Consider the following 26,221-nt stretch of genomic DNA (forward strand, 5'->3'; position numbering starts at 1 on the left):
GCTGGTGCCTACACTACTGTGCAATGCTTGCATCCCGTGCGGGGGGAGGGTGTGGCCCTCCCCCCAATGCCCCCCCTCCCCATCGGGGCAAAACTTCCGCGAAGATGAGTGGCCAGGGGCTGAGTTACCGCCGATGGGGCCAGTGGCGGTGGCGCTTTACGGTGCACATTCGGACAAGAAAAGGTGGCGCGTACAGTACCTTATCCACGTCCGCGCATGCCATACGACCCTCCCGTGGTCTAACTTCTCATTTGTGCTTGTGCAGGTGCTCGAGCAGACGGCGCAGATGCGCGGCGCGGCCAAAAGACAAGTGTTCCCCGGTCACGGGAAAAGGGGCTGAGCCCCTCCAGCTCGCGGTTTGTGCCAGTTTGGCACTTTTTGTCGACGCCCCCCCTGGTTCGCTTTTCGCAGGAGCCTGGCCATCTGGGCCACGCCAGACGTGCGCGGCCCCTTAAAGAATCCTGGTGATCTGCCCCCACAGCAACAGACGCACTGCTAAAGCTTGCACGGCCTCATCCTGCCAACACGCACGCACACACACACACACACACACACACACACACACACACACACACACCAAGCACTGCTACACTGTGCTACTCACCGGCGTCACCGCTCCACGCATGTGGCGTGGCCAAGTCCGTGAGTTCTGCTCTACTGCTACTGCTGCTACCATCCTGCCCACCTGTCTGCCGACTGCTAATCTACCTGAGCTATACACAACCAGCACCGAACCATAACCAACAAGCGCTATCACAGTTCATCAATCGATGACTGCCTTTGCCTTCGGGACCACTTCAAAGCCTCACGCGTCTGCATCTGCGACCGCTATTGCGCCCGCACTGGCACCTGTACCCGCACTCACGTCCGCAGCCGTTCCTGCCACCACTGCTGCTACCGCCACCGCCACTGCTACCGCTACTCCCGCTACTGCTCCTAACGCCCCCGCTGCTGCTTCTGCCGCCCCCGCCACTGCTACTGCGTGCGGTCCTGGCGGCGCAGGATGGTGCCCACCTGCGACCACAGCAGCCCCTGCCAGTGGTCCTCCACCACCGCCACCGCGTCACGCAGCGGCACCGCTGCCCACCACACGTCCGCGCAGCCGCAGCCGTCCGCGCCGTCGCATCCCAGCAGCGGGTCCTCGCAGCCGCACCAGCCGGCAGCAGGCGCGCGGCCGGCCTGCCCCTGCTGCTGCTGTTGCTGTTGCTGCTGCGGCTCGCCGGGAGCCGCCTCGCCATCATACGAGGACGAAGAAGATGGAGCCAACGACGGCGCAAGCAGAGCCCCAGCCGCGGCGGTGGTTGTGACGTCAAGGACGTCGGCGCTGCAGCCGGCGCCGGCGCCACAGCCATTGCCGTCGGCGGCGCCGCGGCCGTGCTCGTGACCGTGTCCGTGTGTGTGGGTGTGGGAGTGAGGAGCGTATGGAGGCGGTGGCGGCGGCGACACGCGCACCACCAGCCCCAGGCGCTGCAGCTCGTGCAGGGCCTGGCAGGCGTTGAAGCGGACCTGCGGGCGAGACGCGGCGGCGAGCGGGCAGGCAGGGGCGGGGGCAGATGGCAGAGGGTGGAAAACACAGGTCACTGGCAATCGGGCGCGTGCAGATTACCTGGACGGCAACCCACGCCCAAACGGCAATCTTCAGCCTTGGCTGCCCCCCTTGCGTATCCGTACATACCCTCTCCAACTCTCCCTCCCTCCCACGCCTCCCTCCCACGCCTCCCTCCCACGCCTCCCTCGCCAGCCTTTCCGGGCCGCTGCTCAGCGGCGCCGCGCTCACCCGCACGCCTGTCTTGTCCGCCAGAGCCCACTCCGCCAGCTCCTGCAGCCGAGACGTGGTCGCCAGTGCCGGCGGCGCCGCTGGCTCCCGGTCCGGCTCCTCATCCGTCTCCTCACTCGGCCAGTCCTGCTCCACTAGCAGCCCCCGCCTCGCCCCCGACACAGCCGTGCCGGCTGCGGCCGCGGCCGCCGCGGCTGGCGCCGCTGTAGGCGCCGTCGGCGCCGCCACCTGCGGTGGCGCCGCCGCCGCCTGCGGTGCCGCCTGCGGCGGCAGCGGGCATGCGTCGCCGCCGCCGTGCAGCAGCAGCACGTAGGCCAGGGCCGCCTGCCGCAGCTGCTGCTGCGCGGCGGCGCCCGCCAGTGCCTCCACCGCGCCCTCCTGGCCCGCCAGCGCCTTCTCCGCCAACAGCTCGTTCACAACGGAGCGGAACCTGCACGAGCCAACACGGGATTGCCGTACAAGTGTACGTGCGCGCGTGTGGGTTTGCATCAAAGAGCAGCAAGGGGAAACGCAAGGACTGTGGGCGTATGGCTGTGTGTCCCGATTGTCAGCACGCCTTCGCAACCAACGCGATGCGCCGCGCCGCGCCCTGGCTACGCCCATCCTGCCCGCCGCTCCATCTCCCCCGCTACTCCACCCCCTCAGAGCACAGGCCACGCTCTCCTTCTCGCTCTTCTGCATTGGGTTCGGGTTAGTTTGGGCTCGTAACTACAACCCCTCCCCCCCGCTCCACTGCCCCCCGCTCTCCGCTGCCCCCCCCCCCCCTCCGCCCCTTGCCTCTCCGGCCGCGCACCTGTCCGCCATGCGCTGGTACCCCAGCACGATGCGCACCAGCAGCACCGCCGCGCTGCCGGCCGTCACCACGTCCAGAAGAACGTTGTCGTAGCGGGCCTGAAGTGGAGTGCGGAGGAGTGGGAGGGGTGGAGGGGGGCGGGGAGGGGTTTGGAGATGGAGGTGGGGGTAGTTGAACCAGTACATTGATTACCATTGTCCCGACTACCGCACTCGCGTGGCCTGGAACCAGCTTTATCCTCTCCCTCCTCTGCCTCCCTCCCGCCTCCGCCTCCCTCTTCCCTCCCTCCCTCTGCCTCTCTCCCTCCCCCGCCGCCCTCCCACCTGCGCCGCCAGACCCGCCAGACCCGCCACCGCGAACAGGTCCACTCGCAGCAGGTCCAGCGGCCGGAACTGCAGCAGCTTCTCAGGCAGCACCACCTTCCACGTGGGCAGCTGCGTGTGTGCGTGTGTGTGGGGTGGGGGGTGGGGTGGGCGGGGGTGAAGGCGGGTTGTAAGTACCAGCCCAAATTAAACCAAAACCAACTGGATTACGGGATAAGGGGATGCGGATAGGGGCGGGGTGGGTGGGCGTGGGGGAGAGGGAGGGGTAGAGAGGTGGGGACGAGGGCAAGCGGGCGAAGGGCTGGAGCTCCACACGCTGTGTATAGCAGCCCCCTGCATCCCCCACCACCTGCTCTTGCGCGCCCACTCACCGGGATGTCCCTGTAGATGCGGATCTGTATGGCCGGCCGCTTCAGCGCCGGCTCCGGCTCCTCCTCCTCGCCCCACCGCCCCGCCAGCGCCCGCCGCAGCCAGCCAAACCCCAGGAAGCGCCGCAGCCAACCGGACCGCAGCCCGGCGCGCCGCTGCCGCTGCTGCTGCTGCTTGCGCCGCCGCCGGCCGCTGCCGCCCCCCGCTCCCACTGCATCCGCACCGCCCACCCCGGCTGCCGCCATGCCCCCAGTCGGCTCAACTGCCGACGCACCGCCGCCGCCGCCGCCGCCGCCGGCGGCGCTTGGCAGCGACCCCACCTCGGCGGCGGCGGTCTGCAGTATGTCATCCAGGTCCAGGGCCAGCTGCTGCGCGCGCCGCCGCCGCTGCTTCCGCAGCCGGCCGCGCTGCAGCAGCCCCGCAAGCGCCGAGGCATCGCCGGCGCCCTCCCCCGCCTGCAGGCCCAGCTCTGCACCCGCCCGAGCTGAAGCTTGCTGCTGCTGCTTCTGTTGCTGTTGCGTCTCTTGCTTCTGTTGCTGTTGCTGCTGTTGTTGCTGGAGGGATTGGAGCAAGCGCTGGGCGGCGGCGGCGGGGCGCGTGCGGCCGAAGGGGTTGGGGAAGAAGGGCGAGGCGGCGGCGGCCGCCAGTGCCGCGGAGGCGGGGGAGGGCGGCGGGGGCGCGGGCGGCGCCATGCGTGTGTGTGCGGGCCGGTACACTACCAGCACCTCGCGGAAAGTGGGCTCCTGCGGGCGGTGCAGTTGGGGTGGTGGTGCAGTTGGGGTGGTGGTGCAGTTGGGGTGGTGGCGCAGTTGGGGGGCGGTGCAGTTGGGGGTGGTGGTGGTGCCGTTGGGGTGGTGGTGCAGTTGGGGTGGTGGTGCAGTTGGGGGCGGTGCAGTTGGGGTGTGTGCAGTTGGGGTGTGGTGCAGTTGGGGTGTGTGCAGTTGGGTGGTGGTGCAGTTGTGGGTGTGTGTAATTGGGTGGTTGTGCGTTGGGGTGTGTGCAGTTGGGTGGTGGTGCAGTTGTGGGTGTGTGCAATTGGGTGGTGGTGCCGTTGGGGTGTGTGCAGTTGGGGTGTGTGCAGTTGGGGTGTGTGCAGTTGTGGGTGATGCAGTTGGGGTGTGTGCAGTTGTGGGTGATGCAGTTGTGGGTGTGTGCAGTTGGGGGTGGTGCAGTTGGGGAGGAGGGATGTATGGGGCTGACCAGCGGGCCAGCGCTTGCTGCCATGGCCAGCCACCGCTGAGCGCTTGGCAGGACAGGACCCCCGCTCCCCCGAACACCCACCCAAACACTCATCTGCCCGCCCACCCACCCACCCAATCACCCACCCTCCCACCCACCCTCCCACCTGCAGCTGCACCTCCCTCAGCAGGCCGTCCAGCAGACTGCGCAGACCCGCACGCAGCCAGTCCTCGCCGCCAAGTGCGTCAACCAGCGACACCTGCGGGAGGCGCGCGTGTGTGTGGGAGGGATAGAAACAGGAAGAGTTGTGCGTGCCCGACCTCATGCGTTGGTCCCGTTTGGGTGCATTCTATGCATGAGAGAGTGTTGAGCAGCGACAACTAGCACGCATGGAGCCGAAGACTCACGGCTGGAACTGATACAGTCCCGACTGTTCGGGCTGGGCGCTTTTCCCGGACAGCCGATAGCCCTGCCCCCGCACCACCCTGCCCCGCCCCGCACCTTGCATATGAACAGCGGCGGGCGGCCTGCGCGCTCGCGCACCGGGAAGTGCTTGTTGAAGGCGGCCAGCGGGATGACGTCGGATCGCGGCATGAGGCCCCAGTCCGACAACACGCCGTACACGCCTGCAGGCCAGGCCAACACGGCGGTAGTACACATACACACACACATAGCATGGCATGGCATACACGGTCTTGGTGTTGCCTCCCTTGTGCTATCTAATCTCGACACGCCCATTCGGACACACGTGCAGCGCTGCATTGCATCACATTGCATCACACTGCATCGCGTGTATGCACCCAGGTGTGTGGGAGCTGGCAAACCCGCGGTCCGCGTAACGCAGCCGCCACCGCCCCACCAACCCGACACCGCCCCACCCACCCGACACCGCCCCACCTACCCGACACCGCACTGGCCCAGGAGCCGGCCGCCGCCGCCGCCGCCGCGCTGCCCGCCGCCGCGGCCGCCGCCGCCGCCGCGGCGGAGGCGGAGCCGGGCCCGCTCCCTTCCCCCGCGTCGCCGCCAGCTCCTGCTGGCGCTGTGGGCGGCGGAGCCGAGGCCGCTGGCGTTGCCGACGTCGCAGACGTCTCAGAGGTGGAGGGGGAGCTGGAGCTGGTGGTGGGGTGTGGCAAGCTGGTGGTGGTTGTGTGCGTGGATGTGGAGGTGGTTATGGTTGTGGAGGTGGAGGGTGCGGGGCCGTAGCCGGGGCCGTGCCAAAGCCAGGAGAACCAGTCGACCAGGTTGGGCAGGTCTTGGCTGCCGCCGGCGGCGCCGCCTCCTCCGCTGGGCTCGGGTCCGGCGGCCTGCGGGATCGCGCCGTGCGGAGACATGTCCGAGCGCACAGCTGCTGCAGGCGCCGAGGGCAAGCTGACGTCAGCCGGGCCGGTGAGCGCGGCTGCGGCGGCATCCGCGGCGTTGGCGGCGGCGGCCGGTTCGCTGTCGCCGCCACGCGCGCTTGCTGCATCGGCGTCAGATGCGTGGGCCATGCTCACACCCCGACCCCCGGTGCTTTTGCTGCTTTTGCTGCTACTGTGTACTTCGCCCTGGTCGCTGCCGCTGGCCTCCCCTCCTACTGCTAGCAGGATGCGCTCATCGAGTGCCGCCGGCGCCGCCACCTCCCCGTCCACCACATCCTCGGCACGTCCGGACCCCGCCGCCGCCGCCCCCGCCGCCGCCGCCGCCGCCTCCTCCAGCTCACGCCCGTGCCGCCGCGCAGCCGACAATGTCGGAGGCGCGGCGCCGTGCCCGCCGTCCACTTCAAGCCCACCTCCGTCTCCACCTGCTCCACCCTCCTGCACTCCTCTCAACACCGGCCGCCCTTGAGAGCCTGCCGCTGCCACCGCCGCCGGCTCGTGTGCCAGAGCCGCCGCCGCCGCCGCCGCCGCCACGGCATCGCCCTCCGGATGCGGCGCTGTTGGCGCTAACGCAATCGGCGGAGCCGCCGCATCCCATGCAGGTGGCCGTGCCGACCCATCGCCACCGCCGCCCTCGCCCCTCGCGCTGCCGTTGGACACCGCGCTGCCAGTGACCTGCTCACCAACGCCGACGCCGTCGTCTCCACTGGCGGCCCCCTGGCTGTCTCCGCCACCGCCCTCCGACTCCAACGTGCCAAACAGCACTGCGGCCAAGGCCGCCGCCGCGCCGCCCAGCCAGCCGCCGGCCCGGCCCACCGCCAGCGTCTGCAGGTAGTCCAGCTTCTGGAGCAGCAGCCGCCCAGCCTGCGGCAGCAGCAGCGGGGGAGCAGCAGCGGCAGAAGGGAAAGGAGAATGGAAAGGAGCGGGAGCAGCAGGTTAAGGAGCAGTAGGGTACGAGGCATAGGACGAGTGACAGGGGTTATCCGGCCAAAGCCCCCTGCCCCCTGCTCCGATTTAATCCGCTGGAGGGTGGATGGCAGCAGCACTACCGCAAAATCAGTCCTGGCCACAGCCCCCAAACCCACTCTACGCCTGCACCCGTGCCCGGCCCCCAGCACACACGCAAACACTGTTACACACCTGCCCCCCGTGCCCACCTGCAGCTCTCGGCCGTACCCCCGCTGCAGCAGCAGCACCGGCCGAGCCTCAGCGGGCAGCGAGGGGTCCACATAGTCCTGTGTGTGTGTGTGTGTGTGTGTGTGTGTGTTTGTTTGAGAGGACAGCACAAGGAGGTGAAGCGTCTGTGTGTTTCTGTCTGCGGGGCCGTTTTGTGTGTCGACGGCACGACCGGAGCCGTGGATGTGCCGCCCAGCTGCAAAACCCTCCCCCTCCCTCGCTACCCCCGAGGCCTGGGCCCGTGCGGCCCCGCACCGCCCTCCCGCCCCACCCCCCGCCTGCAGCCTTCAGCCCTCTTTTCCAACCACCTTTGCAACCCCCCTCCCAGCCCGCCCTCTACACCGCCTCTCCAAACCGCCGCGCCGCCGCCCCCGCCGCCCCCTAGCCCCACCTGCACCATCGCGCCGTCCAGTCGGCGGGTGGAGCCCTTGATGAACAGCTGCGACAGGTAGTCGGCATTGAGCGAGTCGGCCAGAGCCAGGTCGCGGAGCTGGGGCGGGGAGGTGGAGGGTGGTGGAGGGAGGGAAGGAAGGGAGGGAAGGGGGGGGGGGTGACAAGGACGTTAGGAAAAGCGGAGGGGGGAGGAGCGGGCGGGGGGGGGGGCAAGTACCAGCCCAAATCAAAGGGGGGAGGGAGTGGGAGGAGGAGGAGGAGGAGAGGGAGAGGAGGTGGCAGGTGGTAGGTGGGGGGGTGGCAGTGGTGGGCAGTGGAAGCAGGTTTAGAGGCGAGGAGTCGCCGCCGCGTGGTGTTTGGGCGCACCCGTGCTCGCCCCACCACTTCGCCCAAACCTCTTACACGGCTGCCGCCCCCATATCCCCATCAGCCCGCCCCGCCCCGCCCCACCGCTCCTCCCCCCCTTCCCTGCGCTCACCGTGATGGGCTGGTATCCCGCCCTGCCCGCCAGGTGCAGCAGCCGCTGCAGCGCCCCGTCGTCCAGGTCCACCGCCAGAGGCGTCAGATCCACATAGCCGCCGCCGCCGCCGCCACCACCACCACCATCACCACCATCACCATCACCGCCACTGCCGGCGCCAGGCAGCCAACTAGACACACCGCCCAGCGGCGGTGCAGCCGCCGACTCGGGCGCTGCCTGCGGCGCGGCGCGGCGGCTCCATCCGGCGCGGGCAGCGGCGGCGGCGGCGGCCGCTGACTGGTGCTGCATTTGTGGGTCGCCTGCGTCCATTGATGCCGCCACCTCGGCCTCCATGGCGGCGAAGGAGGCGTCCGTGAGCTCGTCATAGCTACGAGTGACCGCGCCGCCGCCACGGCCGCCACCACCCCGCCAACTGCCGCTGCTGCTGCTGCTGCCATTGCTACTGCTACTGCCACCGTTGCCAGCCCCGGCGCCGTTTGTCCCTCCCTCCGCTTCGGGTCGATCGATTCTCCCGCCGCCCCCCGGTTGACTGTACGGCTGCGCGGCAGCTGACGCAGCTGCAGCGGCGGCCGCCGCCGCCGCCGACCCAGCCTCCTGGAAGGGCCGGACCTCCGCCGCCTCCACCGCCGCCGTCGTGGCCGCGGCCACCGACGTCACCACCGTCTCCGCCACGGCCTCAGCTGCCCGTAGCGCGGCCGCCGCCATCTCCGCCGCCGCCTCCTCCTCTCGCTGCTGCTGCTGCTGCTGCTGCTGCTGCTGCTGTAGCTGCTCGGGGCTGGGAGGGGGCGGCGGGGGCGGCGGGGGTGTGTCCATCTCGGGCAGTGTCTGCAGCAGGGGGTCTGCCACGCTGCCGTCGGGGCGCACGTGCGCGGCGTTGGCGGCGGCGATGGCGGTGATGGCCTCCCCGGCCAGCTGCTGATACTCGGCCCTGACACAGGGTGGGGACATAGCGGGGGAGGCACACGGACATAATGACTGTACAAGGAGACGCAGGGACACAGAGAGGCACACGGCGCAGGGGCAGGGGCAGGGGCGGGGAGGCGAGGCGGTGGAAGGGTGTGCGGCAGGGCCGCATGCCACAAGGCGAAGCTCAAGCCGCCCCAACCCCGCCCGCCGCTTCCTGCCTGCACCCTCCCCACATATCCAACGCATCCACTTTCCCGCCGTACCCGACCTTACCCAAGGCCCTCCCCCCAGCCCTCTCACCGCCGATCCCCCATCCACCAGCACTTGCAAACTGCTCACTATGTCGCCCGTGGTCGACTACCGCCCCCTCCCCTCCAGCCCCCCAGCCCTCTCCTCCAGTTCCCCCCGCCCCCCCGCCCCCCCCCCCGCACCTGTACACGCTCTCCAGGCACGCCAGCAGCACGCCCATGTCCGTGCGGTGCTGCGGCGGCACCAGCGACCGCGTCACCAGGCGCCAGAAGCGGTCCGAGGAGGCGCCCAGGTCCAGGAACGCCTGGTGCGGAACCTGGGAGAGGGGGGAGGAGGGGAGGGGAGGGAGGGAGGGGGAGGAGGGGGGGGAGGAGGGGAAGTTGTGTGTAATGGAAAGGGGGTCGACACTGCGGGCTGAAAAGAAAGCACGAAGGGGAGAGAGTCGACGACGTGTGGCCTTGGTGAATGTGGGGGCGTGGGTCAGGATGAGGGGTCAGGGTGAGGGGCGGGCCGGATGAGTTGGGACCGGGGGGGGTGGTTTGAGGGTCGCCTCGTTCGCGCCTAGAGCCCAACCGGTGCTGGAGCTGTTTTGTTTGTGGGAATGGGATGAAAGCCCTGATGCAAGCCCGTTGCTTAGCAATTGCGCAAGCGAACCATATCACCTCACCTGCACGCATGTGCCGACCCGCTCTAGCGGTTTGATGGGGGGCAGCGCGGGGGGCGGCCCCCGCCACGACGAGGGCGGCGCTGCTGCTAGGGGCGGGGGCGGGGGGGCCCAGGCAGGCGGCCCGTCGCCAGTGGGGGCGCCCGCCACGCCTCTGGAGTCCGGCAACGCATGCAGAGCAGCTGGGCTCCATGCGGCGTCATGACGATAACTCCGCTGCTCGCCGGCGCCAGCACCAAGCGAGAGTCGATTGCGTATACAGGTGTTGCGCCGGCCCTCGTTTTGTGGCCGGCCCCGCCACGCCAGGGCGGCCTCCCGCCTCAGGTCCATGGATCACTAAATCGATTTGTTACGCATTCACGAAGGCCCAAGCTGTCGACTCTTGCTGTTCAAGACTAGGTCTGGGGCCGCAAGCTTGCCCGGAAGGGTTCTGGTTAATCCTAAACCATTATTGTTGGCCTAGAGGTAGGAAAGATACTTATTTGATACAGAGCGGAAGACAAACCCGACACATTGATCGGGTGTTGCGCCAGCATGACGCAGTCTTCTCCTTCAAGCCCCTAGCTCGGGTGTCAAGATAGAATGCAAACATACTGTGCAATCGCTCAGATTATCATACAGATATAGCAGCAGGGCAACAGGCAGCCCGAGACGGAAGCGCCCCTCACTACCGGGCAGCTCAATTATTAGATTCCCCTATCCCTGCACAATCTAGGGTGCTAGAGAAGCAAAATTGCAACCAAAATGCAGGCCCTGCAGACAGGGCGCAGCCCAGCGCTTCACGGCGCCTCGCAGAGGCGCAACCCTGGTGTCCTGCGTAAAACATGGTCTCGTGTGGATGCTGTGCGGGTCCAGGTAATTCAATTGACCGCCCGGACGGTTCCGCTCGAAAAGGTTCCGAGAAATGGTCAGAGCTGACCCTTCCGATGCACTTACAGGCTGCCGAATCTTCCGTTCCTGTGGATTTTAGCATCAAATGCAAGGTAGGAAAGGTCCAGAGCTGCGCAGGGCCCACGCCCTGCTCTTCCGGCCATCGTTTTTAGCCGCCGAACACGTGTTGCTCTCGGAGGCTGATCTACCGGGTCTTGAATGCGTCTAACAGGTTGACTTTGGCGAGTCAGTGCGGCTGGTCGGCAACCAGCCCTTCCTGGGCAGCTGGCAGCCCAAAAAGGCCGTTGAGTTGCGTTGGACCGAGGGCAACATATGGAAGACGGAGGCTCGCGTGCCCGTGGGAACCGAGGTGGAGTTCAAGGTGAGGTGCGGGAAACGTGCGGGGACCAGTAGTGCCGGCGAGTGGCTCAGCGGGGCCGGGGAAAGAAGGGGCTGGGGGCGCTGGAAGGAAGACAGCTGGCGCCCGACGAGTCCTAGAGGCCAGCTGGCGCGACGCCGCAGGCTGCCCGGCACCCTGGGTGATGGCTTGCTGGATGGCGAAGGGGCATGGCTGCGTGGGCAAGGCCCGCCAGGCCCGGCCGGGTCACTCGCGTGCTGAGGGCCTTGTACGGCACCGTTGACCGGATGGCACCGTTGACCGGATGGGTGTTGCACGTGCCGGTACTGCCATGTGGGCCGCCGATGCAGGTGGTGAAGATGAAGCCGGACGGCGAGGTGATCTGGGAGGACGGCGACAACCGCACCTTCAAGGTGCGCAGGCCGGGGCAGGATGGGAGGGACGGGGCAGGACAGGACAGGGATACGGCAGTCGCCTCTGCGCGCTGCTACTGCCACGCTACTGCCACGCCGCTGCCCGATGCTACTGCCCACTGCTGCAGCCCCCAGCGCCTAAACCCCACGCCGATCTATACGCCAACCCGCAGGTCCTCGGTCCCGACTATGGCCTGAACGTGATCAGCGCCTGGGCTAAGGCCCAGGACACCAAGATCGACGCCTTCAAGCTGTCCGACGGCAGCCGCCAGGCTCCCGCGGCGGCGGCGGCGGCGGCCAGCAACGGCGCCGGCGCGGCGGCGCAGCAGCCCCCGCAGCAGCAGGTGCGGGGCGGCGGCAGGGCGGGGGCAGGGGGATCGGCCTCGCGGACGCGGGTGGCCCGGCAGGGGTGCACACGGCTCCGTGTGGCAGCGCGCGGCGCACCTGTGCAGTGCTTTCTGCATGAACACGGCTTGCCAGGGGAGTATGTCGTGTGAAATCAGTGGTGTGCTTGTGCTTGTGTTGTCCTGCAGTCGTCGTCCAAGAGCTCCCGCAGCCGCGAGGCCTCCGCCACCTCCTCCGTGGACGGTGGTGACAGCAGCAGCAGCAGCAGGTGCGCGGCTGGCGGTCCTGGGTCCTGCACGGGGGCACGTGGCCACGGCGCTCAGGCTCAGGGGCGCGGGCGGCTGCAGGCGGTCCGGGGCTCCGGGTGCGCACAACCCTCACTTAGCGAGGCGGGGCCCGGACTGGCCCTTGGTGGTAGCTCAGGTGGTGGCTGGCTCGGCCTCTGCTATTGCAAGCTGCCGGAGCCCCTGCACTTCACTAGCTTCTTGACTATCGCACCTCTTTCTTACGCACGCTCTCGCTCTGTCGCCAGGGGCTCCACCGCGGTACTGTCCAAGTCGTCGTTCGAGGAGGAGAGCGGCTCGCGCGGCGCCTGGGTGGGCGCCGGCCCGGAGTTTGTGCGCAGCCGCAAGAAGGACGAGCGGCCGGCGGGCACCTGGCGCACCGAGGGGCTCAGCGGCGTGGCGCTGGCGCTGGTGAAGGGAGACGAGCAGGCGGCCAGGTGGGCGTCGGGGGGGGGGGGGGCAAGGGGCGGGGGCATGAGGGGGAGACGGGGGGGTGGGCGTGGTGGTACTTGGGGTCGTGTTTGTGTACCGTAGCTGGGCGGTGGCGGGTCGGCAGTCTCCCATGTTGCGCCCCTCTGATTTGACTGGCTATGCCTAGGACCTCACCGTGTTGGCCAGCTACCCCCGTGTGAAGCCGCACCTTAGCCAAAACACGAACACACCCACACACACACACACACACACACACACACACACACACACACACACACGCACACGTCCTTTCCTCCTGCTCCCCCCTTAACGAATGTATCCCCCCGCAGCTGGCTCAAGAAGCTGGGCCTTCAGAAGCAGCTGCTGGTGGACTCGCCGCCCGCCTGCCGCCCCCGCCTGGACGACCTGTCCTACCTGTACGTGTACGCCACATGGGTAAACACCGGCGCGCTGGCCTGCGCCGAGAGCGGCTCGCACTACCGGCCCAACCACCACGCCAACCTGGCGCTGGCCATGTTCCGGTGCGTGCGTGCAGGGATTGGAGGGAAGGGGAGGGAAGGGAAGGGGGAGGAGGGGAGGGAAGGGGCAACGCATTATGGAGCAACAACGGGGGCGAGGGAAAGAGGAGGGGGGGCTAGGAATGGGGTAGGTGGAGGGGCAGGAGGGCGGTCCGGAGAGGGGTGCAGGTCGACTTCCTGGCAAAGATTATACGGACGCAGGGTAGTCAACGTGCGTTACCGGGTAGCCCGCGACGCGCCGGGACCTGATTTCGTCAATCCCTCGCTTCGCCACACGCGCGCAGCTCGCTGGAGTGGGTCATCGGTGACGCCACGCGCGGCGGCGGCGGCCGCAGCGCCGCCGCCGAGAAGCTGATCATGGCGGCCCGGCGCATGCACACGCGGCTGCCGTCCTTCAGCGGCGAGTTCCGGGTGTCCACGCCGCTGACGCGCATCCGCGACATCGCGCACCGCAACGACATCCCCAAGGAGCTCAAGGTGCGCCGGCGTCCCGGGGAGGGGCGGCGGGGGGGGGGGGCAGCGAGGGGCGGGGGGCGGAAGCGCGGGCGGGCGGCGGGGAGGGAAGCGGCAGTTGAGAGCGGGGCTCCGTCGGGCCGGCATCAATGGCAAGGGGCCGTCAAGGAGAACAAACAGCGCAGCAATTTGCGAAGGGCGGTAGTCATCTATTGAAGAACAGGGGGCGCATCCCAGCTGGCAACGGGACTCACCCCGCCGCACCTCACGCGCTCTGCTGGCTTTGCACAGGACGAGATCAAGCACACGCTGCAGAACAAGCTGCACCGCAGCGCGGGTGAGCGGCGCAGGGAGGGCGGGGTCTGCCGCTCACTATTTGCAACCCAGCATGTTATTGCAACGCCGCACTTCCCCACTGCCGCTGCCGCCTCGCTGCGTAGCATACCTTGGGGTTTGCACTCCACAATCCACCTTCGGCCCCTCTCTGTCTCCTCACTCCCCCCACCCACCCCATCTGCCCCCGCAGGCCCCGAGGACCTTGTGGCCACGGAGGTGATGCTGCAGCGCGTCACCGCCCGGCCGGGAGAGTACTCCGAGGTAAGGCGGGCTGCTAGGGGCGGCCGCAGGGGGCAGGCTGCAGGGGGCGGCCGCGGCGGGCAGGCATGCGGCGCTTGCTGCTAGGCGTGAGGCGTGCGGATGGCGGATGAACTTGGCAGCGGTGGTTGCTTCGACAGCTGGCTCGGCATGAGGCTTAGGTGCCAGGCCGGGGGCGGGCCTGGCCCAAGGAGGGTTCACACTTTACAGCCCTTGTTTACGCCCGCTCGCCCCGCTGCATCTCACCAACCCGCGCCCGCAGGCGTTTGTGGAGGAGTTCAAGATCTTCACGCGCGAGCTGCGCGAGTTCTTCAACGCCTCGGGTGAGCAGCGGAGCAAAGTGTGGGGCGGGCGGGTTGGACAGGGCGGGGCGGGACGGGGAGGGGGGGGGGGCGCGGGCCAGCCAGGTGCCGCTGTGAGGTTCCCGCCACGGGGCGCACCGGTGTTGCAAGGCCGAACCCACCTGGCAAGCATGAGTGCATGACGTGGCGTCACCCCCACCTCCCACACCTCCACGCCGACTCTAACCACCGTAACCGCCGCCTCTGACGCCCCGCCGCCGCCCCGCCCACACACAGGCCTGGTGGAGCTGCTGCAGGGCACGCTGCCGGCGCTGGACGACGCGCACGGCTCGGCGGTGCGCTCGCTGCTGCAGCTCAAGGAGCGTGTGGAGGCGGCGGGCGGCGGCAACGGCAACGGCGGCGGCGGCGGCGCCAAGCTGGACGACCTCATGGCGCTGCTGACGGCCACCACGCAGGTGCGACAGCCGCCGGGGGTGACGGCCTGGTGAAGCAAGCATCGGTAGAAGCGGCTGCAGCGGGGACGGTAACATGCTTGCTGCCATGGGTGGGCGGGCTGGGATGTTGGGCCAGGTGGGCCTGGGAAGGAGGATGCGGCGGAGCGCGAACGCGATACACACCGCGCTTCACTGGCCGAGGGAGAGGCTGCGCTGCCCTTGCAACCATGCCTTGCCCCTGGCCGCACGCTTGGCAACCCCACACCGCGCCGCACCGCAGGCCCGCTCCTTCTACTCGGCGGGCCTGGTGGCGGGCCTGCGCAACGACGTGACGGACGAGGTGCTGGCCATGCGGCAGCGCTGGCGGCTGGCGGACATCCGGCTGGAGGAGTACGCCTTCGTGGTGCTCAGCCGCATCATCGGCCAGCTGGAGGAGCAGGTGTGTGTAGGGGTGGGGTGGGGTTGTAGGTACCAGCCCAAACTACACCAAACCAAGCTGAACTAGCGCAGCACAGGCAGTGGGGGGGGGGGGCGAGGGCGTGTAGAGGGCTGAGGAGAGGGCAGGGAAGGGCAGGCCTGAAGGGGAAGGTGGGCGGGGTATAGTTGGGTCCATGTAGGACGAATGGACAATGGCAAGGTCAACAGCGCGTCAAGAGCTTCGGGTGTGCATGTACGTAAACACCGGGTAAACCGCCGCTGCGTCTCCCCACCGCGCCGCTGCCTCAGGGCGCCCCCGCCAAGCTGCCCAAGGCCACCAACCTGCAGTGGGCGCTGCCGCTGGCGGCGCTGACCAGCGGGCTGCGGCACATGGGGCTGTCGCTGTACGACACGCGCGAGCTGCTGGTGCTGGAGAACGAGCTGCAGCGCTGGCACAGCACCTGCCCGCTGGTGGGTGCTTGCAGGGAGAGGGCGCGGGGACTTGGTGGGGGGGGGGCTGGGGGGGTGCGGTGGGTGTGGCGTGGAGCGGAGCGCGCCGGGTAGGTGTGCGCACGAGGCTATGGCGGGCGGGCGTCCAGTCAGTACCGTAGCATGTCGCTCGGACCAACCGCGGTTGCATGTGCGCGGGGCTTCGAGTCTGAATGCACATGATCAGATCACGTTACGTTGAAGCCCTAACCGCTACCTTTTGTCCCGCAGACGGAGACTCGCGACGCGGCCCTGCGCGCCAAGGCCACCCTGGAGCGGGCGCTGCGTGTGGCCACCGAGTACAGCGACGCCCTCGCCGACGTGTACACGCAGCCCGCAGCCACGCTGGGCCGCGCGCTGGGGCTGCCGGAGCACATGGGCGGCATCTTCGCGGGTGAGGGGGGAGGAGAGGCCGTGTTCCAGGCATGAGAGTTGCGGTTCCGGGGTGGGGGATGGAGGGCTAAAGAGGAGGCTGGGGCCCAGCCAAGCGGAGTGTCGGAAAGGGTGGAAGTTGGACGACCAGCCCAACTATGCCCTCGCCAGCCCTTTCCTTAGCCGAACGTGTCCGCCTGTTATGCAACTGACGTCCACCGAACCCGGCCTAACAACCCACCTCCTTCCTTCACTGATCATGAATGTAACCCCCTCCGCGCGCCCGCACACAGAGGCGGAGGTGCGCGCCTCCATGGCCTTCCAGGTGTCCAAGCTGGCAGCCATGCTGGCGCGCGCACTGCGGGTGGCGGCGGGCCAGGAGCCGTGGGACGTGCTGGTGCCGGGTGGGTGTCGCTGGGGGCGTTGGGCGGGGCGCACGTCAGTAGTGTGCCAGACGGCGGTTGGATGCGCATGCGAAACGGGGGATAGCTGTTGCGCCCACCTGCATGTGGTTGCCGCCGCCGCAACCACGCTTGACCTGTGTGCGCATTCGTCGCTGTTGCCGCTGCCGTCCCCAGGTGAGGTGTCGGGTGTGCTGCGCGAGGCGGCCTCACTGGACAGCAACGCGCTGGGCCCCGCCAGCAGCAGCAACGGCAACGGCGCGGACGACGGCGTGGTGCTAGTGGTGAGAGCCGTACAGCGCAGGCTACCGGCGCGTTCTAGGGGCACAACCTGAGCTGCAGGGGGGCCGCGGCGGCGCGGCGGGATGGGGCGGTTGATGAGACTCAGCTGAGCTGCAGGAGCGGCAACCAGGGTTTCGGACATTTAGCGTGTGGGATGCGGCGAAGAGCTTTCAAGCACAAGAAGCATCGGGCGAGCAATGACACAGAAAGCGTCTCGCGCTTGTGCTCGCTCGCACTCGCAGGTCCGGCGCGCTGACGGCGATGAGGAGCTGGGTCCGCTGGGTCCCCGGCTGCGCGGTGTGGTGCTGCTGCAGGAGCTGCCGCACCTGTCGCACCTGGGCGTGCGCGCCCGGCAGGACAAGGTGAGGCAGGCACATGGGCGGGCGGGGCCGTGGCGTGGCGGGGCGGGGCCGTGGCAGGGTCAGGTGCTGGTGGTTCTGGCACCATTGCATTTGTGGATGCAGTTGTTGGGCTGGCAGGAGGTGCGGCACACCACCGTGTGGCCAAGGGTGGTCAACGAGCTCGGCAGCCTACACGACATTCAACAATGGCGCCACCCTGCACCCCGCGCGCAAACACGCACGCGCAGGTTACGTTTGTGACGTGCGACGACGCGGACGTGATCAACCGGGTGCTGCGGCCCATGCTGGGCCGCCGCGTGACGCTCACAGCCACTGGCGACTGCGCCGTCAGCCTGCGCGAGGGCGGCTCAGCCGCCCCCGCGCCCTCCAAAGCGCCCGCCGCCAAGGCGGCAGCCGCGCCCGCGCCCGCGGCCGGCTCCGCGCCGGACGCGGCGGCCGTGGCGGCTGTGAGCAAGGCCTACGCCTCGGGGAAGTGGGGCGAGGTGGTGGTGCCTCTTGACAAGGCGGTGGTGGCGGCGTGCGGCTCCAAGTCCGCCAAGTGCGGCGCGCTGGTGACGCTGGCGGCCTCCAGCGGCGGCCTGTTCGCGGCGCCGCGCGGCGCGGTGCTGCCCTTCGGCTGTCTGGAGGCGGCGGTGGCGGCGGCGGGCGGCGACACGGAGTCGCGGTTCAAGGAGCTGCTGGGGAAGCTGGAGGACGCCAAGAGCGGCGACGGCGCAGCGCTGGACGCGACGTGCGAGCAGCTGCAGGCGCTGGTGGCGGGGCTGACGGTGCCGCCGGCGCTGGTGCGCCAGGTGCGTAGGGTGGTGGGCTGGGCACACCGGTAGTCATGGCCACACGCATGGGTTAGAGCCCATGGAACACGGAAGGCGGTAGGGGCGAGGGTTCACGTACGTTACCATACTCATTGACTGCGCTAGCGGAGCAAAAGCCTTCACTCCTTCCCATCTCATCCCCTTCACTTCCCCTTTCCTCGCCCACGCGTGTGTCCCGGCCCGCAGCTGGTCCAGTCGCTGACGGGCGGCGCGGCGGCCGACCCGCAGCTGCTGCTGGCGGTGCGCTCCTCCGCCAACGTGGAGGACCTGGCGGGCATGTCGGCGGCGGGGCTGTACGACAGCGTGGTGGGCGTGGCGGCGGCCGACGACGGCGCGGTGGGCGCGGCGGTGGCGGCGGTGTGGGCCAGCCTCTACACGCGCCGCGCGGTCATGAGCAGGAGGTGAGCGCGCATGGGCAGGGGCCGACGCGGCGGGAGTTGCTTGTTGAGGGTGGGAGGAGGACTTGCTTGGCCTTTGCGCCATCGTGCCTTTGTACGCTTTGTACCCAGTCGTTGGAGGCAGGCTGGGCCACCGGCGGCCACGGTGCGGATGGGTGCAGCCCACAAGAGCTAGGCCTGGCTGCAACCGACTCACCGCTACGGCGCACCTGGCCCACAGGTCTGCGGGCGTGTCCCAGTCGTCTGCGCGCATGGCGGTGCTGGTGATGGAGATGGTGGCGCCCGACCTGTCCTTCGTGCTGCACACGGCGCGGCCGCGCGACGGCAACGACAAGGTGTTGCTGGCGGAGGTGGCGCCGGGGCAGGGCGAGACGCTGGCGTCAGGTGCGTCGTCGGTAGGGGGGGGCTGGCAGCGGCAGAATTGGGCAAAGCCAGGGATGGACGCAAGTCAGGTGTAGGCAAGTGAGCGGCGCAACTGTGCACGGGTATGGAGCGGCGTGTGCGGCTGTTCGGCCATCGCCCCGCAAGTTACCGTTGCACTTCGCCGTGTCCGTGTCCAGGCGTGCGCGGCACCCCCTGGCGTTTCGAGGTGGAGAAGGCTAGCGGCAAGGTGGACACACTGGCATACGCCAACTTCTCCACGGCGCTGATGCTGCCGGCGCAGGGTGCGTTGCAGGCGGGTTTGGGAGCGCTGTACGGTAGTGGAGACACACCAGGGGCCGCGCCAATAGGCTGGTATCGCGCTGCGCGGTTGCTGGGCGAGTGGGCGGCTGTAGCCGCGCTGTGGTCGGGTTGCATAGCTCCCACTCTACCACTTACTTCCTCCCCCCCCTTGGGCGCCACTTGCATGCCCGCGCGCGCTTCACCCCTGACCCTCTTTACAAACTCACACAGGCACTGCCGCCGCGGTGCCGGCCTTCGCCGCGTATGGCAGCGGCGCCGCCACCAGCCTCATCGCCGGCTCTGGCGGCGAGGCCAGGCCGCTGCCGCACGTGCCCACCGCCCTGGTGGACCGGGAAGTGGACTACAGCACGCAGCGCATGAGCGCTGACAAGGACTGGCGCGTGGCGACGGTGCAGAAGCTTGCGGAGGTGGGCGGCAGCATCGAGAAGGCGATGGGCGGCGTGCCGCAGGACATCGAGGGCGGCGTGGTGCTGGGGCGGGATGGGGCGCTGGCGCTGCACGTCTTCCAGACGCGGCCGCAGTGAGGAGCAAGGGAGAGGGGGCTTGGCTTGGATTGGGGGGTGTTGGGTGGTTCAAGACGTTGGCAAGAACGTAGATGGCTAGCCGCAGCGAGGCTCTGGCCTCTGGGGCCAGGGGCTGGTGGGCAGTTGGGTGGAGTTATGGATGTGCCAGGTCGGTTGGTTAACAGTCTGCTGGCTGGGGCTTCAAAGTAACGTGATCTGATCATGTGCATTCAGACTCGAAACCCCCAAGGGGTGGAGTGGGTGACGTGGCACCGGTGCGCGGGCAGTATTTGGGAGGAGGGGATTCTCGTGCCGCGTGTGGCGAGCTCGAGGCCCCGCTTTTCATTAGTCCCGCCGAACTGGGCACATATTGTGAGCCTCAACATTACACGGCTTCAACTCGTGTAAGTTGAGACTAGTTAGATTCCGGCATACGATGTTTGGGCCTGAATGCCGGGCAAGTGCGAGAAGCGAGCAAAGAACCCCAACTCCTACTTGTCGAAATAGAGGGTGTTTAAAAATCCAATAAGTCAAGCCCGCTGGACCATAACGCTTTCTGGGCCCCAACGGGCCTGTACCCACCATCGCGCGATCAAATCGCCGGCCGGCGGAAGGGCATTACCCAAAGTTGCCAAGGCTGTCTGTTGAAGATCCATTGCTCTCAAACTTTATTACTCCTTTACCACCAACAGCTGAGAACCGCATTTAGCGAGCAGAACGAGGAGGCTAAGCTAGCCAAGCTAGCGGTCCTCGGGGTCCTGTCGCTATGGCTCGGCTCGTCAAGCGGAAAGCGGCTGTTAGCGCAGAAAACGCTGAGAAGAAGACCAGGCGGAATGCCCCTGCGGCTGAGCCCCGAACCTCGGAAATTGTCATCGGCGAACGCCTTGCGTCGTCGGTCTCAGCCATCGTTGCGGGCGCTCCAGTTACCCCAGCCTCGCTGGCTGAACAGCTGATGGTAGCTGCAAAACGCGTGCCAAAGCCTGCTGAGCAAACCCCGCCCCGCGAGATCGAGAACGCTGCTCGGCTGATCACGAACGCTCTGCGGTCTCTCTGTGGGCCTGGGTCAGCGGTGGAGGTTGACGAGTCGGGCTCGGAAGAGGAGGATCGGGCGGTGGCGTCGGGAGAGGAGGATCGGGCGGTGGTGCCGATGAGCGGTGGTGGTGGGGATGTGGAGGTGGAGGTGGTGGTGAGCATGGACGTGCTCGGAACGGTGCCGGTGAGCGGCAACCCGGTGGCAACTCCCGACACGTCGTCGGGCCCGGTCTCCAGCGCCTCCGCGCCCGCCCCCACAAACGTGCGCCTGGCAGTGCCCTGCTCGCAAACTGGCCAGCCTTCGTGCGCCACCCCGTCCTCGCCCACGCCCGTCTCACCGGATGGCGACGTCGACGGCAGCGACAACACATCATCCTGGCTCTCGGACATTCTGGAGGGCTGCGACGAGGGCCCCAACACCTCCACCTCGGGCATGTGCGGCCCCCAGCCGGTCATCTTCGGCGGCAGCACTGACGGCGTGGAGGCCTCCAGCGACGACAGCAAGGGCTGCTCCGCCCGCAACGAGCAGCAGCCTCAGGTAGATGGTGACTCGGGTATTGCAGGCTCCTTCGGTGCAGATGAGGTTTTTGAGAGCTGGGAGCGCGAGTCGGTTTGGCCGGGGCTTCTCAGCCCGGACAGTGTGTCGGGTGATGGCGCGGAGGGCATGGAGCTTGCATGGTAGCGTGGTGAACGTTTCAGGGCGGTTGCATTGGTGCAGGGTGCATTGTCGTTACGCAGGTCGAAGTCAACACTGCAACACATCGCATTTGGAGTCCATATGCCATACAACGCATGCCTAGTGTGCCTCTGTTGCCTGTGTCGTGTTCGTCCTGTGCTGTGCCCCTCTCCCCTCCTCCCCGTATCCCCCTCCCCGTGCGTTCGCGTGTACTTTCCGTATCCCTCTTCTCCGTCTCCACCTACTGTGCCTATCCAAACGTGCTTGAACGAACGCTCTAAACAAAGGCAATGTGCATAAAGCTAGTTGTCTGTTTGGCTTGACCTTTCTCGTTTGTATTGATCTGTGCAGCTGCGCGCCACACCGGACGCAGCTGCGCTAGATGTGTCCACTGGCGCTGCTTTGTCGCCTTCGTCTCTCGAGCTGACGGTGCAGCTCCACCCGGCGGCCGCAACCGCTCCTGCCAACGGTGGCGGCGCCTTCGCCTTCCCACAGGATGCCGCCAAGACCGACAGCTCGCCCTTCGGCTTTGCCCTTCGGCTTCCCTCCCCTTCCTCAACCCTGCCCAAGATTCGTGCCTGCGGCGCACGCTCAGAGCTCGGCACCACCACAGGCGCCGCCGCTGCCGCCAGCCCCACTGCCACCGCCGCCCCCTCTGCCAACGCCGCCATCAGCACTGGCAGCGGCGGTGGCGGCGGTGGCTGCGGCACCAGTGGCGACGGCGCCACCGTCGCCCTGGCGGCGGCACAGCTGCAGCCTGACGACTCCCTCACCTTCACCACCACCAGCGGCGGGAACGAGGCGGATAGTGCCTGCAGCCCCCAGCGCGACGACAGCTGCCGCCTCTACAGCGGTGGCGCCTGCGGCGGCGGTGGCGGCGGCGGCGGCAGCGGTGGTGCGCAGGCTGCCGCCGCCGCCAGCTCCTTCCACAACGCCGCCACTGGCGGCGACGTGGGCGGGGAGGAGATGAGCAGCCCAAGCCGCTGCGAGGAGGGCGTGGCGGCGCCGCGCTCACAGTCGCCCGCACCGCAGCTGCCTGCAGCCACACTGGCGGAGGCCGCACAGGCGGAGGCGGCACTGGCGGAGGCCGCCACGCACACGTCCGTGCCGGAGCAGCCGGTGGAGGGGGTGGAGACGCAGCGGGCGTCGCGCAAGCGCAAGGCCGACGCACAGCCGGCTTCGGACGGTCCTGAGGCGTGCCCGCCCGACAAGCAGCAGTGCGTGCCTGAGCCGGAGGTGGCGCTGCCGCCGCTGGGTGCTGCGGACTGGCCTGTGGACTGGTCTGTGGACTGGTCCAAGCCTGCCGGGCTTCCCAGCGACATGCCCGCTGAGTTCGTGTTCGTAAGCGAGCACTGCCTCATGGTCAAGTCCCTCCACGACTTCATTGTGGCGCCTTGAGCAGCAGCGCGGGCGTGTGGAGGAGGAGCGGCAGTTGGGGCAGCTGAGAGCGCTGCTGGTCGCCGCCATGCCAAGCCGGGGCGGGCGGCGGGAGTGTGGCTCGCAGCTGCCTGGGGAGTTAAGCGCGCCCGCGCCGCCGGCAGTGGCCGGCGCGGGCGGCGAGCCTGCGACATGCCGCCGCCGAGATAGGTGGCGGCATAGCGTTGGTTACGGAGTTTAGCAAGGGAGCCACGAAAGTCCTGCTAAGCCAACAAAAGCGAGTGTCACTGTCTGGGCATTCTTGTGCACGGCCGTTGGCGACGCCTCATGCGATGGGTTGTCCTGTAGTCAGTGCTCGTATCTTGTAGATGCCCTCAGGCACCCGGCATCTACACATGCGTAGATGACCCTGACCGCGGCGTCTACACTTAAGCCCCCAAGCCCCCTAAAACGTCTACGCTTCCCCCATTTTTGCGCCAAAACCGGCCAAAACCGTCTACACTGCGTAGATGCGTGGCACCCAAACCCAAAATTTTTTCTCCGCCTTCGGCGGATTTTGGGCACATTTCTACAGTGTAGATGGAAGATACGAGCACTGCCTGTAGTCTTTACGCTGGGTGATCTGGCCTGGCAAGGTACAAGTTGCAACACCACACGCCGCTTGGAGAGATTTTGCGGCATCGAGCCACTCAGGCTGTCTTTCCGAACTCGGGACACGGCCGTGGGTGGGCTTGTGTTTCGAGCGCATGCAGGCGCGGTAGCCAGCCTTGCTGGGTGTGGGGGGCGGGCCCAGCCGTGGCCCGGCCTTTGCGGGTTGGTTTCAAAGATCGGGCTTCTTGGGTATTTGATGGTTGCACCGCACAGTTACGGTGCCTCGGCGGCTTGCGTCGCTGCCGCCGTATAGGCTTCAAAACCCAAAATCGAAAAAATTGATGTGTGCGTGTATGTTCGTGCGCGTTCTGAGGTCTACGCGCCTTTAGGACTCCAGGTTGCGGACTCCATGGGAGGTGTGAGCCAGTGTGAATACTCCTTAATGATGAACTGCTGAACTGATGCATTCTTTCGTGCGTGCCATTGCATGCCAGCTGCAACGGTACGGTAACAAAAAGCCAAAAAGAGTGGGTGTGAGCAACTCTAGTGTGTGTGTACGCGGGTTGGTAGGGCTGCAGTCTCGCGACCTGGCGTTGCTGTGCCAATGGAGCTAGGAGGTGTTGCGGAGATGGCTGCCTTGCAAGAAAGGGATTAGAGCAGAAACAAATTGCATATGGTAGTGTTACTTCACGGTGCACGGTTGGCGTTCCCGGGCACAGCTGCGCGGGTTGGTCGCCAGGCTGGTGGGGTTGCAAGCAGTGGATTAGCGGCAGGGTGGACAGCCCAAGCGTGGCTGCAGAACTGAGAAAACTCGAAAGACAAAAATATGATAAATTGGAGTTTAGGTGCGTGCCGTCACAAGCCGGTTGGTTACAAGGAGGTTGCATGTCCAGAGAGCTACGATGGAAGGCTGTGACTAACCTGCTGGGCGCTGGGAGCCACGCCCATCGGATAGCGTTGGTGTTGTGGTTGTCAGTTAGGATTAAGTGCAGATACGAAATGCGTATGTTACTCTCACTTCACGGTGCGTGTTGGCATTGCCGGGCACGGCCGCGCGGGTGGGTCGTCGGCCAGGCTGGTGGCCGGCGGAACGGCGTTGCAAGCAGGGGGTTAGCGGCAGGGTTGACACGCGGTGTACATGCACAACCCAAGCGTGGCTGCATGACTGACAAAATACAAAAGAAACAAGTTGGCGTTGAGGTCCGTGCCGGCAAGCCGGTTGGTTTCAAGAGAGCTCAATGGAAGGTTTTGCTGACAGGGATTCACATGATGAGGTTGACACCTGCAAAACACAAGGTGTGCTTCGTCAGGGTTGCATGCGGCTGGAGAGCTGAAGCGCAGGCTGTACAGGACTGTCGCGTCGCTAGAGCGTTGGACGTTAAACGAACACGACGGGGTCCCTGTCGTCATACCAAACTTATAAAACCTAAACAGTGATCACTCTGTCCCTTCCCAGACATCCAGTCCACGATCCAGTCTGTGCGCCAATCAGCACCAGTCATGAAGAGCACCTGCCTGTACACACTATATGTCTGTGCCATTGCAACCATTGCAAAACCGTTGTGCCAAACGATACAGTACACGTACACCACTGCGACAGCACCCGGCCTCCAGCTACATGGTTGCATGCGATTGTTACTACAGAAACACCCTAGGCCCACACAACTTGGTTCACGACACAAGCATGAAACACGGTGCGTCACCCCGCAGCTGCAAGCACGTACGTGTCCCCCAGTCCCGGTCAGCCCGCTCGAGGGATGTCGGGTCAGTCGGCAGCCAATCAGTCTGAGTGCTCACTTCCCCCGCCGTCGCTACTGTAGCCACTGCTGCTGCTGCTGCCCCGGCGGCCGCCACCGCCGCCGCCGTCAGCGCGCCCGAACCTGCCGCCTCGCCGCACGCGCGGTTTGGCCGCCGGCGCAGCGCCTGCCACCTGTAGCCGCGCGGCGCCGCTGCTGGTGCTGGGGCACCGCAGAGCCGACAGCGCCCCGCCGTCAATACGAAGCACCTGCAGGCAATTAAGGAACAGCATCTAGCTTGCGCCATGTTATCACGTACAGTGCCCACCAGTGTTACGCGAGTTGCCCCTTGCATCTCGTACTCAACTACGATACGGGAACCACCCACCCAGCCACCCCTCCCAATGTGCCCACCTGCACCAGCACCTCCACCGCCGCGCTCCAAAGCCCCGCTGCCACCGCCGCCGGCTCCAGCACGCCATGCGACACCGCGTCAGCCGCCACGAAGTCGTACCCGCCCAGCAGCGGCCGCCACCGCACGCCGCCGCCGTCAGCACCATCACCACCTCCAGCGCCGCTCCTGCCGCCGCCTGGCTCCGCAGCCGCTGCCCCAGCTTGTGCTGCCGATGCCGCTGCTAGCGCCGGCACTCCCCCAGCCACGCCTTTCCCGCCCCCTACTCCTCCTGTCCCAGTCGTCCCTGTTTGTACACTGCTGCGACCAATCTGTCCATTCCCAGAACGGCTGCCGGCGGCGCCAGCTGGACGGCTGTCGGCAGGAGAGGCGTGCCCCGCCTCGGCGCGCGTGCGGTGCAGTGCCCGGCCGCAGTGGGAGAAGGCGGCGGCCGGCACCACCAGTCCGGCCGTGGACACGAGGCCACTCTTTAGGGCTGCCGCCTGAGCCCGGCGTAGCGCATGCACCTACACAGGATGGCGCAGGATGCAGGAGCAGTTGCAGTGCCGGTAGACGCCTTGCAGATAGCCGCAGCTCAGCAGGTGAAGCGGCGTGGCAGCAACCATGTTATTGTTTGCAAGTTGTCCATGTGTCTTGAGCCCAGGAGGCCTAAGAGGCACGCACCCTCCCACCCACCTGCAGCAGCGCCTCCCGCTGACGCCGCTTGTCCATTGCCGTCCGCTCGCTCCCGCTTGAGCTCGCGCCGCCGCCGCCTGCCAGTGACAGCAGCACTGCCGCCGCCATGGCGTGTAGCACACGCAGCGAGCCAGCCAACTGCGAGCAAGAACCGGCACCGTCATGTTTGTTACCACCCATTTGCACAGCCGCGTCACGGTACTGCCGAAGGACTGCAAGTGCCGCCTCTGCCGGATGCGCCATGCACGCAACCCCACTGCCTAGCCCCTACACAAACTCACACACACATACCTGGCTGAGCGCCGCCGCCTCCTCAGCCGCCGCCTCGCCCACC

At 67.3% G+C, this 26,221-nt stretch overlaps 4 protein-coding genes across 4 annotated transcripts in view; 2 read left to right on the forward strand and 2 right to left on the reverse strand.

Annotated features, from left to right (window-relative positions):
- Positions 1 to 170: 170 nt before the first annotated feature.
- Positions 171 to 10,106, reverse strand: CHLRE_17g719876v5 (uncharacterized protein). Its single transcript, XM_043072240.1, has 13 exons — positions 9,669 to 10,106; positions 9,184 to 9,317; positions 7,844 to 8,774; positions 7,364 to 7,462; positions 6,954 to 7,031; positions 5,343 to 6,660; positions 4,943 to 5,067; positions 4,608 to 4,700; positions 3,265 to 4,005; positions 2,894 to 3,004; positions 2,571 to 2,668; positions 1,778 to 2,207; positions 171 to 1,506 (listed from the first exon to the last, which is right to left on the reverse strand). Exons 1-13 carry the CDS (start codon positions 9,993 to 9,995, stop codon positions 976 to 978), a joined length of 5,016 nt encoding a protein of 1,671 aa, XP_042914699.1. The 5' UTR covers positions 9,996 to 10,106; the 3' UTR covers positions 171 to 975.
- Positions 10,107 to 10,236: 130 nt separating this feature from the next.
- On the forward strand, positions 10,237 to 19,918 carry CHLRE_17g719900v5 (uncharacterized protein). Its single transcript, XM_043072241.1, has 24 exons — positions 10,237 to 10,520; positions 10,604 to 10,648; positions 10,768 to 10,917; positions 11,244 to 11,306; positions 11,480 to 11,650; positions 11,840 to 11,919; positions 12,184 to 12,372; positions 12,697 to 12,888; positions 13,170 to 13,362; positions 13,630 to 13,675; positions 13,865 to 13,935; positions 14,195 to 14,255; positions 14,511 to 14,689; positions 14,949 to 15,107; positions 15,395 to 15,556; positions 15,806 to 15,968; positions 16,240 to 16,350; positions 16,525 to 16,631; positions 16,872 to 16,991; positions 17,219 to 17,782; positions 17,990 to 18,204; positions 18,422 to 18,585; positions 18,762 to 18,866; positions 19,096 to 19,918. The coding sequence occupies exons 1-24, from the start codon at positions 10,410 to 10,412 to the stop codon at positions 19,407 to 19,409; spliced, it is 3,735 nt and encodes a 1,244-aa protein (XP_042914700.1). The 5' UTR covers positions 10,237 to 10,409; the 3' UTR covers positions 19,410 to 19,918.
- A 128-nt stretch (positions 19,919 to 20,046) lies between these two features.
- Positions 20,047 to 24,428, forward strand: CHLRE_17g719950v5 (uncharacterized protein). The gene is made up of 2 exons (XM_001697048.2): positions 20,047 to 20,958; positions 21,448 to 24,428. Exons 1-2 carry the CDS (start codon positions 20,155 to 20,157, stop codon positions 22,492 to 22,494), a joined length of 1,851 nt encoding a protein of 616 aa, XP_001697100.2. The 5' UTR covers positions 20,047 to 20,154; the 3' UTR covers positions 22,495 to 24,428.
- A 2-nt stretch (positions 24,429 to 24,430) lies between these two features.
- Positions 24,431 to 26,221, reverse strand: part of CHLRE_17g720000v5 (uncharacterized protein) — a 6,766-nt gene continuing 4,975 nt past the window's right edge. The window contains exons 12-15 of the mRNA XM_043072242.1: positions 26,179 to 26,221; positions 25,888 to 26,025; positions 25,215 to 25,718; positions 24,431 to 25,069 (exon numbers count right to left, since the gene is read on the reverse strand). The exon at positions 26,179 to 26,221 is cut by the window's right edge and continues 443 nt beyond it. Coding sequence (XP_042914701.1) covers positions 24,845 to 25,069; positions 25,215 to 25,718; positions 25,888 to 26,025; positions 26,179 to 26,221 — 910 coding nt within the window. The 3' untranslated portion in view covers positions 24,431 to 24,844. The remainder of the gene's footprint in view (positions 25,070 to 25,214; positions 25,719 to 25,887; positions 26,026 to 26,178) is intronic.

The sequence above is a fragment of the Chlamydomonas reinhardtii genome, chromosome 17 (assembly GCF_000002595.2).
Source record: "Chlamydomonas reinhardtii strain CC-503 cw92 mt+ chromosome 17, whole genome shotgun sequence".
Classification (NCBI taxonomy): Eukaryota; Viridiplantae; Chlorophyta; class Chlorophyceae; order Chlamydomonadales; family Chlamydomonadaceae; genus Chlamydomonas; species Chlamydomonas reinhardtii.

Excerpts from the sequence above, each read along its gene's own strand:
- CHLRE_17g719876v5 (XM_043072240.1), bottom strand. The coding sequence starts at position 9,995 with ATGGACCTGAGGCGGGAGGCCGCCCTGGCGTGGCGGGGCCGGCCACAA. Across the intron at positions 2,669-2,893 it reads TGGCGGGTCTGGCGGCGCAG|GCCCGCTACGACAACGTTCT; the intron begins GTGGGAGGGCGG and ends ACTCCACTTCAG. Across the intron at positions 1,507-1,777 it reads CGGACAAGACAGGCGTGCGG|GTCCGCTTCAACGCCTGCCA; the intron begins GTGAGCGCGGCG and ends TCTCGCCCGCAG.
- CHLRE_17g719900v5 (XM_043072241.1), top strand. The coding sequence starts at position 10,410 with ATGCAGGCCCTGCAGACAGGGCGCAGCCCAGCGCTTCACGGCGCCTCG. Across the intron at positions 11,651-11,839 it reads AGCAGCCCCCGCAGCAGCAG|TCGTCGTCCAAGAGCTCCCG; the intron begins GTGCGGGGCGGC and ends GTTGTCCTGCAG. Across the intron at positions 18,867-19,095 it reads GCTGATGCTGCCGGCGCAGG|GCACTGCCGCCGCGGTGCCG; the intron begins GTGCGTTGCAGG and ends AAACTCACACAG.
- CHLRE_17g719950v5 (XM_001697048.2), top strand. The coding sequence starts at position 20,155 with ATGGCTCGGCTCGTCAAGCGGAAAGCGGCTGTTAGCGCAGAAAACGCT. Across the intron at positions 20,959-21,447 it reads GCAACGAGCAGCAGCCTCAG|CTGCGCGCCACACCGGACGC; the intron begins GTAGATGGTGAC and ends TGATCTGTGCAG.